At 39.6% G+C, this 17,503-nt stretch overlaps 1 protein-coding gene across 1 annotated transcript; it reads left to right on the plus strand.

Moving 5' to 3' along the window:
- The first annotated feature begins 2,102 nt into the window (after positions 1-2,102).
- Positions 2,103-16,212, plus strand: LOC134630394 (carbohydrate sulfotransferase 6-like). Its single transcript, XM_063477643.1, has 2 exons — positions 2,103-2,265; positions 12,205-16,212. Exon 2 carries the CDS (start codon positions 12,284-12,286, stop codon positions 13,478-13,480), a length of 1,197 nt encoding a protein of 398 aa, XP_063333713.1. The 5' UTR covers positions 2,103-2,265; positions 12,205-12,283; the 3' UTR covers positions 13,481-16,212.
- The last annotated feature ends 1,291 nt before the right edge of the window (positions 16,213-17,503 follow it).

A 17,503-nucleotide genomic window follows, 5' to 3' on the forward strand; every position in this document is an offset into this window, starting at 1 on the left:
ACCCCTAAATTATTAGCAACTTAAAGAAAGTCTAGTCACTTTCATTCCAAACTCCTTAGGCTATTTATAGAAATAATAATGGACATGAATAAATAAACAGATAAAAGAAAAAGAAAAACACAAACAAGAGAAGCATATAGAAAATTTATGGAGCTCATCTTGGAAAAGCAAATATGTTTGGCACAATAATGCAAACCAGACATCACAAACTGCCAGGGTTTTAGTTACAGCAACTTTCATGTAAATGCAAGTGAGGCAGGATATTTTTACTGCAAAAGTATTTACAGTAATGTAAATTATTTTGGTTGGCAATAACATACTGGCATTCATTTGCCACCAACCTGTGTACTGTCCTCAGTGTTTTCCATGCTTCCAGAAAAACAATGCACAGTATTTTCTACAGTATTCATTTCTTGTTTTACATGATATTATCACAATCTGGGCAATCAAAACAATATGTGAAACATAACTTTACCCCACCCCACCAAGTAGCAATGGTACAGTACACATTAAAAGTGATTCAGAAACTGTAGCTTAAGATAAAGCACAGAATCAGTGACTTCTTTACTGGTCCCTGAATAGGACACGCAAAGAATTCACAAAAGCTCAGTGATCCGAACCTGTAAAATCTATGTACCTGCAGAACAAAGGGATGGTCAAACCTAGGTGCAACAAGCACAGATGCTGAACGAAGCAGATGGTGTTTTACTGGCTATTAAAACTGCTTTGGTTCTCCTATTATCAACTGATTAAACCAATGACTGTAGAAAATACATTTAGACAGTCATTGGATTGAACTATATCAAAGTTTACTTTAAGGCACAATGCTCAACGACACCTTGGTCAAGTCCCTTATCAAAACGGAGGGTGGACACTTGAAATTGTAGCCTGCTAGAAAAGTTATGATAAGGGGCCCTTGCAGACAGGGAGACATTGTAATCAAAAACTTAAACCCCCCACATTAATGCAATGCGAGCTCAGTTGAATTATTCAGTAGTAGTATTCAGTAGTCTCCCACTGAAAACACTACGTCCAGATGAACAGAATCAATGTTTGGAGATTCAGTAGTGTTCAGCAGTTTCATGATGATAACCAGCACAACTGGGGAGGACACTGAGCCGATGAGCCAGTGCAGAGGGGGAGCCCTCATTTATCTTTGAAAGTAAAGAGAGGCTACCCATCAGCTTGTGCAGCTAGTTTTAAAGCTTGACTGTAAAACAGCAAAACAAATTGGATGGAAATGTTCTGAGGACAATGTCAACTTTTCTCACGCGTCCTCGAGTTTATTGATCCAGTGTCTCTCCTTTTGCAAAGTTATTTTTGAATAGAAAAATGACTTGAAAGTGTGTATTTGCCAAAAACTGGACAAATGGACATTTGTTTTTGGTCTACATCTTTTGATTTATTCAAGCTACCATAATAAGTCCTAAAGTGAGCTCAAAAAGGGACATCTGTGCCTTTCCAATGATACCTCATGTGTTTGGGTCGCCTCTACGTTCAAATAGGCAGGACATCACAAAAAACGTTAAACTGGAAGATACTTGTTTGCTTGGTTCTCAGGAGGATATGTGAAATATATGTCAAATGTATCCCTCGTGAATGATATCAGGTGATCTTGAGCCACAAACAACTTTGTCATAAGGTAGAAGCAGCAATCAGTTTTTTGGCACGGACTTTCATATGTTCTTTATTTATTCCTTTAGAATAAATCTCGTTCACATTAAAAATGTCTTTTTAAAGAGTAATCTGGCCAAGAGGACAGCACAACAATATAAAACATAACAATAGTTCTGTAAACATGTTTTAAGTGGCCAAAAAAGATCGGATTGGTTAAAATGTAAGTACAATAAACACATAGTTATAAAGGTAGTGGCTGCATTGTGGCTGGTAACGGAGATAAAACACTGGGACTGGACCACAGGGCAGTTAACATCTGTAGCCTACCTACTGCACCACACACAAGAATAAATGTTGGGAAGGATGTCTGCCGTCGATGCGCCGTAAATGTCGTCTTTATAACTGTTCCGTTACACCCATCCACCCACCACCCTCCTATCTCTGTGACCAGCAGCCCCCGCCCAGCCCTCTGCCAGCCCGTCAGCCCTGCACTGCCACCGGCCACGTCTCAAAACTGCGCCTTGTGCACGGCCACTACAAGAAAGTTCTCCGAGCAGCTGGTGACCGAGGGCGGCGGAGGAGAAGAGAGCTCAGAGGACTGTGGACAGGCTCCGTTGTCAGACAGCGCGACCGACAACAAAATAAAAGGTGAGACTTTTTTTCTTTCTCTTCGGTGGAATAAGAGGTAAAAAAAGACGAATAAACTACAACCCGCTCGCTTCTCTACGGTTACGACCCTCTTTTCTGCCCACCTTGGTGATTCTTTTACAACCATGTCAATAAATTCGTCTTTAAAACCGAGCAACGCAAAAATGTAACGAAACTCCAAAGATCAGTATCCGTGACCACCCAGGTAGGCGCAGGGGACTCCATTACCCCCCGTTTATCCCCTCAGAGTTAGTTTGGTCTGTGCCGTTACACAGTCTTCTGTAATGTGATTACAAGTACCAGCTACAAGCCTCTTCGGCCGTTTTTATTCTGTACTATATTTACCAGATTCCACGGGGTTCATTTAAAGACAGTGAATGAATGAAGTAATTAAAAGCTGCCAATATTCATGTCACGTTTGTGCTTCACAGACAGGCATTATACGGGCCACACTCTGAGCAGCAGTCTAAAATGTGAGACTCTATCTGTCGTACAGATGAATATATAGCTAATTTTTTTCAAAAACATCAGGTTTAAAGCTATTAAATTTGTCACACTGCCTTTCATTTAAAAATTTTCTCTTCCCTCAATTTTGAAACAGAATTTGACATTATGTTTATAGATATATAAAAGAAAGAATTGGGTACTCTTGAGGCTCAGTGTTTGAACTAACTGTAAACTCTGACAGGGTTATAGAGGTAATATGAGGAAGCCTGCTCTGCTCAAGTGCCCGTGTCAATCATCCTTAAATGTGGGCATTCCTCTATAGCGTTTCCAGTGGGTAGTTGATAAGCTTACTTCAGCTGATCTGCAAACACGCAAATCGCTATTCAATGGAAGAGATAACAATAATAATAGTAAGTGGATTAAGAGCACTTTGTAATAGTGACAGTGGAGAAATCCACAGCAAAAATATAAAGTTACCAAATAATGTCTGAAAAAAAGATGCATCCCAGCTGACTGGTGCATGGGTACCACTGACCATTACTTATGTGTGCTTTCGTATTAGTGTTAAACTGGTTAAATATTCAAAGGGAGTGGAGATAAAAGACAAAGCAGTTATTGATTACACAAAAGGGTGAATCAGTAACGGCCAAAAACAAGAACACTGGCTCTGTTATTACGTTGTTTGTACTCTAAAAGAAACTACAATTTAATACTTGACAAACACATCAAGGGACTGTGACATCAGAGGAAATACTGGATGTGTCTATGAGTGTTTCAGGTTATGAGAAGAAATATGAGTCATAATGGCAAAGGTGTTTCTAACGGAGGATAGCTGAGAGACTGGCAAGAACCCATGTTTCTATATAAGCACATACTTAAGGAACATTTACAATGTGAGGTTTGCAGAAAATAAACAAATTTTATGAGCTGATTTATTTGTGATTTAGTTCAGTTCAGTTCAGTTCATTTTTATTTCAAACATGTGCCTTCACAATCATTACAAAATATCATTCCATTCATTTGTTTGAAACGGAGTAGGCAGAAGTATACACTTATTAGTCCCTACCCCCTCAAATTTTACCTCTCATTGATTTAATTTTCTTTTAGCCTTAAATTAAACAAACAACATAATGAAGCAAAAGTAAAGACAAATCAAAACAAACAAACAAACAAATAAACAAAACAAATAAACAAGCCCCACCACAGTATAGTTACTTTCATATAAATAAAGACTGAGTGGTAACGTTTGCAGATTCACAAATTATGAGACAAACAAACTAAAACACTATTACGAACAACATTACCGCCCTGGGTTAACCCTGTTTTCTTCATTCTTATATTTGTTATATATCTGTTTTTTATATTTCATTTTAAACTGGTTTATGTTGTTACTTTCTTTAATTTCTTCTGTTAGACTGTTCCGTAATTAAACTCCTGCTATTGAGATAGACATACTTTTTAAAGTTGTTCTAACACTTTGTATTTTTAAATTCCATTTCCCTCTTAAGTTATACCCACCTTCTCTTTCTATAAACAATTTACAGATTTCTTTTGGAAGCATTTTATTTCTTACTTTATATATTATTTGCGCTGTTTTAAACTCCACCAAGTCTTGGAATTTAATAGCTTGCATTTTGAATTTATTGGTGGCTGGTGATTTGCTGAATATCAGCATTTATAACAGCTGATAAATGTAAATACAAAAAGAAAGAAGAGGTGGAAGAAACACACATGAATCATGTTTTTAGTGTCAATGTTTGTTTCAGGCCTGCTTACAGAAGAAAACGACCAGGTCTTTACTGCACCCTGCTGTCAGAGCAGGGGAAGGAGACTGGTGTAATAGGAGGCAGGCGAAATGAGATAATTTCAGTTTTAACCAAGATTATCAACACTTTATGTTACAGTGAGTGCAGTAAAAGCCTCCCAACATGTGTTAAAGCAAACAGAGCAAGAGAGAAACCAACAAAGAAAGCACTGTTGTTGGAGATTTTAAGTTGAGTCATCCCACTTGGCAACAGTTTGATAGGCAGTTAAGTAAAAACCACTGCAAATATGTAAAGAAAAGCTGTTGATGCAGCATGCTTGGAATACCTCCCGACTGCTGAACCTGTGCTGCCAGTTTCCTCCATGCTATATTAGCTGTGCTGCTTGTAGCAGGTGCACCGCTTCTGCTATGTAGAGTTATAAATGCAGAGCAACAATGAACTGAATAGGACAGAACCTGTGTCCAGTATCAGATTGTGCATCCATAGAAGGTGAATGCAGAGTTCACCGGCAGCGGGAGAAAAAACCCATAAAATATCAAAAATATACATTTTTGAAAGTACAGACAGGGACAACGGGCACTTTTCACGGTTTTTAACATTTGGCTTCATTTTAGCTGTTTGCACTTAACAAGTTTATTCTTTTCCATGATTGGCACAAGAGCACCCACAAACTCTCCTTCTCCCGGGAACAAACTAGGGATCTTTTGCTTGTTTGGCCAATGTGTGAACAACTACATCAAAACTGAGCAAATGTTTATTTTTACTTTTCAGAAATAAGTACGGTTCAGGTTCACAAAGAGTACAAAGAGTATGCGATAGGCCAGCTTGAAAGGCTCACTGATTTTGTTTATACACATATCAGCTCAAATCTTTTGTCATATGTTTAAGAAGCTTTTTAGACTTGGATCTGTACACTTACAAGATACAGAGTGGTCTAAAGAGCACTCTGCAGCTCTTATATGCATTCCATTACCAACTACAAACATCAGAAAGTACAATTGAAGAATGGCCACCTTCAGGCAGACTTCATGAACAAAGCGAGTGATTTAGTTTAAGTGGATTGTTGAGGAGGTTTGGCTGACTGTGTGGTTTATTTATCCACTGATCAAGCAGCTGCAAGACAACCTGAAACAACCCTGAGCTGAGTAGGACGAGCAGCGAGTGTTTTCGAGTAGCCGCTTTCTCAGAAATGATAATCACAAGGAAAGGTTGCAGCTGGCGCAGCTCGCTATGCAGGTGCAATAATGTATGCTTCTTAGCAGACGAATATCTTGATCTCTTCGGTGTCCCCTGTGCTGTAGTTCACGGTGCTGCTTGCCTCACAAAGACAGCAAAGTGTTTCCTGCACATGGACTCACCACGTCTCTGCTGGCAAACAGAAAGAGACCCATCTGTTCCCAGACTCAGTCTCACTGCAAACAAACAGTGCACGAGCAGCTGCACGCAAGGCGTCGCACAATGTCTGCACACAAGACGCTGCAGATCCATGTGTACACAAGGTGCGTGTGTATAATATCACACAGTCATAAATTATATAAATCCAGATGAAGGTTGGGGGTTTAGAAGCATTTACCTTTTGTTTACTGCTCCATTGTTCAGTGTGCTGTCTAATCTGTTCAAGACATAAACAGGAGAGAAAGTCTTAACATGTCAGCACCTTCATGAGTAGTTAAATCTAACAGGCGGGGTAGTACCTAATGTCAAGTATGTTCTTCATGCAGCCTGATCAGGGCCCTGCTCTACAATAAAGCTGCAGTCATGCTGCAAGATGTGTTACATACACTGGATATGTCATGTACACTTAGGGTTAGAGTTTCTAATCATAGCGTTATGGTTAGAAATAAAGAAAGACCGTAGGGGACACTTAAATAATTTTCAAGATTTTATTGATAAATAAAGATGGGTTGCTTAAGTTCTCTGGTTATTTCCTACTGCCATTCAGATTAATTTAAAGGCTTCGTGTGCAGGCTGCCGTGATTAGTTAGTGCTAGGGAACTGTGGTAAAGTTTACAGTAGTGAACTGTGCTGAACTTTTGCTCAACTGTGAGGTTCACACGGTTTTCAGATATACATCACTGATGTTTTGAGACTTTTCATATCGACATGTCAAAACATGTCAAATGTCTGCTCAAAAATGTTTTAGCCACTTACTTTAGCACTTGTACTGAGCATGCATGTCTTTTACAAAGAATCAGAAGCAGTCAACCACCACGCTCAGATTACACTGTCCCCGGTATCAGTTTTCCCAACATTTTATTTGATCTTTTATCTTTTTCCATGCTCATTGTTGACTTTGCCCAGATTTGGGTGAACAAAAGTGCATCTTCAGTGACATTTTGTACTCGTTAGCTGATTTGATTTTAGCAAAATTCTCTGCTCTGTGATTCCAAAGTAAATTTTGGACAACCTGCACTAATGCTTCCCAGGCTACTGATTTACTTGGCTTCGGTTTCCTTTTAAACTCATCATCAAGTATCAGTTCACAGATTTTAGAACCAACAAAAGACCTTCGTTAATTTTGGGCTTACTTTTCTGCAGAGCACACTTACTTTCTTAAATTTTATAATGAGTCGCTGTTTCTGTCCAGTCATCCTAGCTGTCCAATACTTGGAACATAACTAAAAAAACAGGAACTTGCAAGACAAAAACAGATTTAAAATCAGTAAATGAAATTTGTCAAAGCACAGGTGAAAGAATCCCAGCAGCAAAATGCCAGTGTCATTTAGCATCCTCTTATATGGAATCATATTTATAAACTTCATTTGACTAGTGCCCTGGTCAGCTGATTTGTCTCCCTACAAACAAAACAGTTCCACTGATGTCACAGTACAAAAGAATTTGACAATTTTGAGATGAATCTTTTTTTCCCACTGTGCTATCACACCTGATCTGCTCCACCATCTACTTCAGAAATGATGTTGATCTTGGGCGGCATTCGAGAAAGTCCACATTCTGCGGGCTTGTCCCTGTTTATCCACTGTGTCTGTGACACTGCAGACTCATGTTAACATTTCAAATTAAAGGGCAGATTACAGCCTCAGGCAGTTTTGCATGTGATGGATCCATGTCACCTCACATCTGAGTGCACAGTGCTTGCTGTTTTCAGCAGATAAATATCATTTAACAGCATCTTTGATAGTGAGGGTTGAAAGTCTATCGGGATTTTCTTTTTTTGATGATGCAGCACTTCAGTCTTACAATGCTAAATTGTGCAGCGTCACCTTAGGGAAAGTTTCCACTTTTCCAGCTGAGCAGCCTGTTGAAATTTAAGAAAGTACAAAGTTATCTGAAACTTGACATTACCTGGCATTATTGCCTCTACATCAGATCTGCGCCCACATGCAAGTATGTGGAAGCACATTACAGTTGTCCTGGTTTAAGCAAGACATTCGTCCAGATATTTTAGTATTTAGTGATAGCTCAGTTAGAAAATAATACAATAAAATCCTGCCTTTCAGTACAAGTGAGTAAATATGGTTTGAGAGATTTCTTTTGCCAGTTGTCACAAGTTGTTAATTTGTGTGTGTGTGTTTTTTTAAGATTATTTTTCTGCATTTATCTGAGAGTTTAACAGGAAGGTTACTCAAAGGGGTTCTTGAAGGGAAAGGATCAGCAGCTAACAAGACTGTAACTTTCTCAGGTTTCATCTTCTGTTATTAGCTAAAAGTCGAGCTTAGCGTGTGTTTTTGGGTGGATGAATAAGTGCTTGTCTGAAAATATTCGAGGATTGAATCTTTGACTGATACTTTCATGCACCAGGGGGGGCTGGAGCCTATCCCAGCTGTCATAGGGTTGAGAGGTAGGGCATACCCTGGAATCTGATAGAGGGCTAACACAGAGAGACACACAGCCATTCATACCTATGGGAAATTTGGAATCACTAATTAATAATTAACTAATTAATTACTAATTCCCACTAACTTTGGACTGTGCGAGGAAGCCAGAGCACCCAGAGAAAACTCACACAAACATTGAGAAAATATGCAAACTCCACACAGAAAGGCCCCAGATAGACGAGTCAAACTCAGGCCCTTCTATCTGTGAGTAGCAGGTGGCTAAATGCCCTGACACCTGATAGTTTCAATAAATGAAATTCATTTTTTTAATATATCACCAAATCCCAGCAACAATCACCTCGAGGCAATTTATATATAAGGTAATGACTCTACATTGATACAGAGAAAGTCCCAACAATCAGACGACCCAGAGAAACAGAGAGAGCAGGAATGCAGTGGCGTGATTAATACCTGTGTAAAGTTTCAGTGGTTAATGTGTGATGTTTAGGTCTGATTTTTTCACCATGTTCAAAATCAGCCCATGTGATTCAAAATGTTTAAGAAGGGTGGTTCACATCAGTTACCAACTAACTAGGTAATTATTGCCACACTAGGATTTCACTATCACTGTTTCACTATCTCGAGGGTCTAAAGTTGATTAGCTCGTGTCCCAGCCTGTTCAGACATCTTATGGCATACTACCATGATTTGCTTTATCGTCAGGGATCTTGCTCTTCTTCCTTCTTCCTGCACTTGGTGAAAGAAGAATGCTGCCAGTATTTTCAACTGTCATCAGGTGACAGCAAGTTCACAGCATTCCTGTCATAAGCCGCCGGTGAGGTGACACGCCTCACATGTTAGCATGTTGCGTAACATTGGAACATTAGGGGAGAGATCAGAGTTTTGTATTGGATTGGTTTAAAAGTATCTAAAAGTATCAATAGAAAGTATCGCATTTAAAAGTGGCCAAAAGTTATAACTTTACTAAAACCATCTCATGTGCAACTAAGTAACAATAAAACTGGTCCCTTTATTTTCTATGAAAACACATTTAATGTAAATTAACTTTTTTTTTTCAATCCTTAAAAATGTACACTGAACAGCTACATAAAGGCCGCTTGCTACAGTGGCATGATGCAGGAAAAATTGCATGGCGTGATGTCTAGAGTTTGTATTGATATTTTGATGTCACACTGCATAAAGAGTTTTTTCAGTGAAGCCGTTGTTGGGTCTAACTCAGACCCCACTAATTCTAGAGACTTATTCCCGTGAAAGAAATACAAGTCAACAGCAATCGATCGTTTTCACTTGCAAGGGAAGTATCGTCTTGTGTCTCACACGAAAATGACCCCCGACGATGACCTCCTCCTGCTGCCTTTTATTGAGACACACAAGAAGTAACGCCCACATAGTTCTAAGACAAAGCTTTGTATGCCATGTGTGAATTTCTATATGTAAGTAGGAATGTGTGTGTGTGTGTGTGTGTGTGTGTGTGTGTGTGTGTGTGTGTGTGTGTGTCCTCCTGCTGACCAAAGGGTCGTAACCGCAGGAAGCTTACATCAAAAGACCTGTGATAACACACTTCAACCTCGCACCCAGAACCTCGAGAATCTGGGGAGGGGGAGAGTGGAATTGTTTTCATCCCACAGTTAAACTATATAGAGATGGATGGTCAAGCATAAAAATGACAAACATTTATCAATTCACTCTAACAGCCGTGCCAGTGTTTGCAGTTTTCTCTCTGCACTAACCCGAGCTCTCTCTGCATTTCAAACCAGCATGAAGTTCTCCTGCAGCAGCGAGGGACACAAAGTACAACAATACGGATGAAATGTCTCAAAATCCACCAATTAAGATGCAATCATGCTTCTAACTTGTTCTCTGGATGACAGCTTTGCTTGTAAATGTCACTGAATTCTCAGCACAGTCTTTGTTTTCAACATATGTGTTTAGTCCAGTGGAAATGCTTCAAAGATTTCAAGACAGGCAGAACAAAGCACAAAAGTCGTTTCCATATTCTGTCAGGTCTCTCATATATGAAAATTAATCTTGTATATGAAGATTGCCCTGCAAAATTGGTTAAATTGACAAATATTGTAGGACACATCATAAATAAATAATAATAATAAAAAGCAAGCAGAATGGGAGGTGGTTCTTTGGAATTCATGTGATTTTGTAATGGAAGCTCTGAGTCACTTAAAATAGACTGTGACGATGGATGTATGCATGTGCGTATGTGTAGAAAGAATGAGGTAAAAATGCATTGAGGTAATTACAAACACAGAAGTACAACAGGAAGAATTTGCAAGAGCGTTTTGCAATCTTATCTGCTTATCTGTTTTATCTGTACTGAAAATGAGGGTGCGAACATGAATGGGTAAAAATAAACCTGAAAAGGTGATGAATGGATTCAAATACCTTTTCACAGTTTTTGCTGAGATTGTGCCGGAAGGTCTGACTGTGCTGTGTGTAGTACGTGACTTTGTCAGGTACAGTCAGTGCATGACGTGTTCCAAGTGTGAGGAGTGTATCTACCAAATGAACCCGATCTTTGGTTTATTAGCTGTCAGTACACTTAATAATATTAGCAACACATTATTTACAAAGTTAGATATAAACAATATATGGGCTATAATAGATATAAGCTAGTGGCTTAGTCTGATTGGCTGAGTGTCATTTGAATCATTTTAAATTGTTGAAACTTGCTCAGCTTGTAATTTGACGCACTGACATTAGCCATAATCTTTGCAGACATCTCTATAAAATGTCTAAGGTGAGAGTTTAGATGAAAACAAAACTGTAATAGAATAAGAACGCAATGAATTTCTAAGTAGTGCTCTTAAAGGATATTGCTCCACTTCTTTGACCTGAGTTCACTCTGCACTAGTTTATTGTTAGGTTCTTCATCTATGTAAAATGTTTCTTTACTCAGGGCTTATGGGCTTAAAGCTCATTAAATCATCATTTCAGTATCTCAGATTATGTTTTGTCAGACACATGATAAAAGTATTTAAAATTTACTTAAACCATATTTACAAACTCATTACTTGGTTGGGACTTATTTGCCAAGAATTTCGGCACGTGTGGTGTGGCAGGGAGGCGATCACATTGTTGCACTGCTGGGGTGCCAGGTCAGGCCAGTCACACACAGTAATGATGTTTTTGAGCTGTGGGCAGGTGCTATGTCATGTTGAAAAGGGAAGCAGCATGTCCATAAAGCTTGTCAGGAGATATAGGCATGAAGTGTTCACACATCTCCTGGGAAATGCTGTGTTGGCTTTGGACTCGATGAAGCACAGCAGACCAACCACCACCACCAACATAGAGGACATAGTATCTCAAACCATTCAAAAACCTTGACTCCTGTACCTAGGCGCTATGAGCCTGAAATGAAATACAAAAATCTTTGTACAGGATGTCGATAATCATTTGGGTAACCGTTACATTGGCAGTTGTCCCCATGATTGTGGTTTTAGTGCTAAACTAGACTGAGAAATACACGCCATTCATATGCAAACTTTGAATTAAATATACTAACACTTTGAGATAATAGATTTCTGATTTTCATGAGCCATAAGCCATAATCACCAAAATTAAAACAGTTTAAAATACTTCCACTATACATGTAATTTTTTTAGCATTTAAAGCTGCACAAGACCTCATTTACTGGAGCAAGTATAACTAGTCTCTAAGTAAAATTAATCTAATTTATTTATTATTTGAGCTTTTCATCAGATAAAAAAACTGATAACAAAAGTCATATTTTCTTAATCAATATTGTGTCACTATTAATGTCCCAAAGTCAGCTAATTTATAAGAGCGTATGGACTGTCTCTTCTTGACACATGCTTGATAATGATTTGCTAGAGATTTTGAGTGCTGCATAAACATGATTGTCAAATCTTGAATATGAATTTCTCTCCCTCTGTCTGTCTTGCTTTTTAATGCAGCAAAGATAAACACCTCAACACAGGACCAAAGAGAGGATTCAAACAAAGGACGACTGTCTGACAGCAGCTCACAGCCACGATGCCGCGCTACAGAGTGAACTGCAGCACCATGATGTTCCTGGTGATTTTACAGGGGGCAGGAGTAGTGCTGTTCTTTAGCTGGTACGCCCAACTCAGCCCCTGTGACCCACAACCCTCCAACGCCAAAGTCCATGTTCTGCTGCTGTCATCGTGGAGATCAGGCTCATCCTTCCTGGGTCAGGTGTTCAGTCAGCACCCGTCTGTCTTCTACCTTATGGAGCCCGGTTGGCATGTGTGGACCAAGCTGCAGAAAAACGGTGCAAGGGCGCTTCGAATGGCAGTGAGGGATCTCTTACGGAGCGTGTTCCAGTGTGACTTCTCAGTGATGGAGTCCTACCTTCCAGAGAACCACAATGTGTCGTCTTTGTTTATGTGGAGTCACAGTCGAGCTCTGTGCTCACCACCAATCTGTCCTCTTACCCCACGTAATCAGTTCAGCAACCAGACTCTGTGCCTAGAGAAATGTGGTGCTGAGGGACTGCAGAGGGTAGAGCAGGCGTGTGACTCTTACTCTCACGTGGTGTACAAAGATGTGCGGCTCTTTGAACTGGAATCACTTTATCCACTTTTGCAGGACTCGAACTTAGATCTCCGCATCATCCACCTGGTCCGAGACCCACGGGCAGTTGTGCGGTCTAGGGAAGAGTCAGCCAAGGCCTTTGTGAGTGATAACGCAATCGTCTTGGAACAGAAACGCATTAAGGAAGCAGAGGTACAGTATCAGGTCATGCAGGAGATTTGTCGCAGCCATGTGCGTATCAACGAGAGGGCGGTCCTGAAGCCCCCTCCATTTCTAAAAGGCCGCTACAAATTGGTTCGCTACGAGGACATGGCACGCAATCCACTCGAGGAGATCAGTGCCATGTATCAGTTTGTAGGTCTGGAGATGACCACACAGCTGGCCACATGGATCTACAAGGTGACCCACGGAAAAGGCAAAGGCTCTATTAAAGAGGCCTTCAAGATCACGTCGAGGAGCGCTACCAACGTCTCCCAGGCTTGGCGCACCATGCTGCCACACAACAAGGTCAGACGAATCCAGGAAGTGTGTAAAGGGGCCATGTCGTTGCTCGGGTACAGGACGGTGAACAGTGAAAAGGAACAGAAGAGGCTTGACATAGATCTCCTGGTGCCACGGGAACCCTATCAGTTCAGCTGGTTGCCTGATAAAACACAGCACCCTAACAACAATTAGAACTGGAATGACAAAGACTTGTTAAAACAGGAATAAAAACTTTTTAAAGAATGGACTACTCAAAGGACTGGATAAAGGTACCACCCTGCCCTGGTTCTCCTGGTTTGGGGGCCGAAGTGGGGACACCAGTAATACCAAAACTGAAACCATAAACTCCGGGGTAAACCAAGGTCAAAAGCAAGAAATCAAACTAATCAAAACTAGGTCTGCTGTTGGTGTCAGCTGCTGTCAGGGGACGTATTGAGACACAGTTTTTGAAGTGGCCAGTTGACAGTGGGGGCCAATCAGCAGATGCCATTTTTTAAGCCAGCCCAAAACAGCTCATCCAATCAGACAAGGGACATGTATAGTCTCTTCAAGGCACAGACCACAAACAAAAACAGTCAACAGACACACTGACAAAATAATTTATGACAAAATAATGTCACATAACCAAAATCCTGATTTATGATGTGCCACATTAAACACACAGAGCCGGTCATGGCCGTTGCATGCCACATTGTTTTAAGCATATGCATCAAACCATTGTCTCCTGAAGGCTCAATTCATGATGATGATGATGCTATTTTATGCTTTCTAGTGGCTACTCTTGCTCTTCAAATCCCTTATGTGCACCTCAAGGACAACCAAGACATATAGAACAAATAAACACAAATGTTTCCTATGCAAAGTCTTTAATGGTGCAACAAGATGCATAAATACTGACCAGCCTCCAAGTATCACCAGCACCTGATGTGTTAACGCACTAACAGCACTTAGAACTGAAGGACTACTCATTTGGCACCTCACATACTTTTCTCATGCTGATAGTGTGAGAAAAGTTAAGAAGCTGCAGAGAGCCGTGAGAAAATGCATTAGCACAATGAAACGCACCTACCTTCTCTTAGCGATGTGATTATTATTAATACGGTACAGCCAGGAAACTCACTAACTGCACTCAAGCTTAATTCATCCCGCAGTAAAAAGTAGGGGCGGGAATCACCAGACACCCCGCAATATAAAAAAACAGGTATTGACAAAAAATTATGTGTTTTTGCTCCAAAATGAGATTGTCAGGCATGCCAACGCTGTTACTAAAACCTGCCATAAATGTTGCCTTAAGATGGATTCAGTCTGCTGTTAGTCTGCAATTGAATGTCTGACACATCAAAATATATTGATGTAACTGACAAAAGTCTCACAGCATGGGATAGATTATCTGTTCCTTCTCAGACCAGCTCTCAGCTCAGAATTAACAGCGTTATTTTGCATCCTGGCTCCATTTAAGTGCCTGAGAATTTAAACATTATTGTTTTGCTCCCACTTGAAACTCCTCAGTGATGAAGGATCTTAACAGCACAGAGGCTTCCACGATGCATTGTAGCTATGAAGGTATACATTAATGAAGGAGTGGAATTAACATGTTTACTTAAACTGGATAAAAGTGCTCAGTGTCGTTATTTACATTTGTTTACGGGATCTGTCTATTTTATTGATTAATACTTGATTACACTAAAATGTCTTTTAATGAGTAACAAATGTTAAATCACGTTGATTTATATCTTTACAGTAAGAGAAAAAGGATAAATGAACTACTGTTAATCGTGTTTAGGGTGCTTTGTAGTAAGCACTATAAATAAATGTACATAAATTTTTTTAATGCATAAAAAATTGTCAAAGGTTTTTGTTAAAGATGGACTTCAGCTATAACTTGGTGTGAGTTTTGTGTTTCATATATGACTTAGTGTTCTGATTAAAACAATATCTTCACTTGTACATTTTTGGAAACTTGCTATACCATTGTACAGAAGTGTTTTACATCATGGAGTAAAATACATAACAAAATATTGTTTATTTGAGATGATATGCACTCTGATTTAAGGTTTATTTCATCAATGGGAACTCTAAATGGGTTATTCTACTCATTAAAAACACTGGTTAGAATCTCTTTTGCACTGGTTTGGGTCTCTTTTCCACAAGCAAAGATAAATCTTAAATACACAGACACAAGATCTCAAAAGGGATGGGTGGTTCAGCAAGCTCAAAGCAGAGCAAAGAGTAGTGGAAAAATTAGAGGCATGTCTTGACGTGAAACTGAACATGCGTTGGAGAATACCACCACTAATCATTTGACCCTGTACTGGGAAGCATGTTCTCAGCAGAGTAAAGAATAAAAATAGTACCATTCACAATACATAAACAACATAGTTAAAATAAAAGGTCACAGGCGCACACTGTGAGGACCTAACATTTACTGTGAGATGCAAAAATTTACATATGGGTTACTCTGTTTCAAAACAGCCAACATTCAGAACATTTCCTGTTCGACTGTCTCTGTTTTACATAAAAGGTTTATGGTAGAAAATGTGAACTGGCTATTTAAAATATTAAAAACAATTTCAAGCTGTCCTGGAAAGTTGCATATTTGAGCACACATAATTAAAATAACTTCACATTGCAAAATAAACTAATGAGAATTATATATAGTTATATTTCACTGCAATACAAAATTAAGGATATAGAATACTTTTCAACAAAACAATTGTAAATAAAATGCCATTTTCATTCACCTTTCATGTAGATTCTAGTAACCGTGGCAGGCTATCTTTGACAGTCTTTGAGATATTCATGATCAATCATTGTAGAAGATTTCACTATGCAAAATAAGGCCTGAAAGCGGCTCAAAAGACCCTTGAAAAGCATATGTATCTTGAAAAGTATTTGATATTGCAAGATTGTGCAAGAGAATGTGAGAATGCAAGTTGAATAAATAAATAATATATATGTACATTTGACCATATTGTTGTTCACATAGGAATCTGGTTTAACACGAGAACACACCTTTTGCTGAGAGGAGTCACTCCTGTCACTGGTGGGTGTCTTTTTGGGTTTTTAACACTTTGCCTGGAAACAGGTGTAACAGGTATATCCTGGCATGGTGACAGATATACGTACCTGCTAAAGAAAGTGGAGTTGCATACAGTCTCACAGAGAATGGTAGGAATGGTTTCCTGAAGTGTTCTGAAACATTCTATGGCAGCAGGGTTTAAGTCTGAGGAAGAAGGAGCTCTGCTACCTCGGTAGTGTGGAGTGGAGCGAGTGCAATCGATTGTCCATCATTCAGTGGCGCTCATCGACTCAAACCCCCAGATTCTGGCCAAAAATGGTTCCAGCTTCGTTGATCCTGCTGATGCTGTCCACGAAGTATTGAATGGATTTTGAAATTTGTTTCCATACCCTACCATCAGGGCAACACTTCACACTTTCATTTCACAACTTGATAACACAATGTCCTTACAAAACAGTTTTCATTGTCCTATAGCCTGAAATCTTACATCAAGCATCCTAACCAGGGGCGTCAAACTTTTGGCCCGCAATACCATTAAGCTCCTTTTCCATTAGTATCTACTTGGATTGACCCACCACGACTTGACTCGGATCCATTGGTTTTCCATTACAATCGAGTGCCACCTAATGTGTGTGGTCTTCGTCATAGCAACGCTGACGAGGGTCCTGTGACATAATTAGTATGTGACATGAATGCTACAACAAAGGTGGATGTCGAGGCAACGATGTAACTGTTGCTCGGTCTGTGGTTTTTTGTGAGACTGGATGACCAGAGCATTGTTTTTGTAGCCATTTTCCTCGTTGCTGGATTTCAGAAATAGCAGCTTTGATTTTTTTGAATGACCCATTGAGTGATGCCACTGACCAGCCAATTGGTGGCACTTACTCTGGGTATGATGTCATATTTTAGTACCTGCTTGAATTGCTTGGAACCCCAGCTGAGCAGGTACTATTCTGCTATTCTGTTATATATAACTGGTCTGCAAGATAATTTCATATGTCAGCTATAAATGACCCTTCGGTATTTGCATGTAACTGGCCCACATGATATGCCCATGGAAGTAAAGTCCCACATGGATTCTCAGCAGGGCTGAAGATTCGGCTCCCACATACAGGTCAGTATTGAATATTACATAAAATAAACTCTATAAAAAGTGTCTTTGAATGGCAGAGATGCAGAAATGTGTGCATTTGGCA

The sequence above is a fragment of the Pelmatolapia mariae genome, linkage group LG7, assembly GCF_036321145.2.
Source record: "Pelmatolapia mariae isolate MD_Pm_ZW linkage group LG7, Pm_UMD_F_2, whole genome shotgun sequence".
NCBI classification, from domain to species: domain Eukaryota; kingdom Metazoa; phylum Chordata; class Actinopteri; order Cichliformes; family Cichlidae; genus Pelmatolapia; species Pelmatolapia mariae.

Excerpts from the sequence above, each read along its gene's own strand:
- LOC134630394 (XM_063477643.1), top strand. The coding sequence starts at position 12,284 with ATGCCGCGCTACAGAGTGAACTGCAGCACCATGATGTTCCTGGTGATT.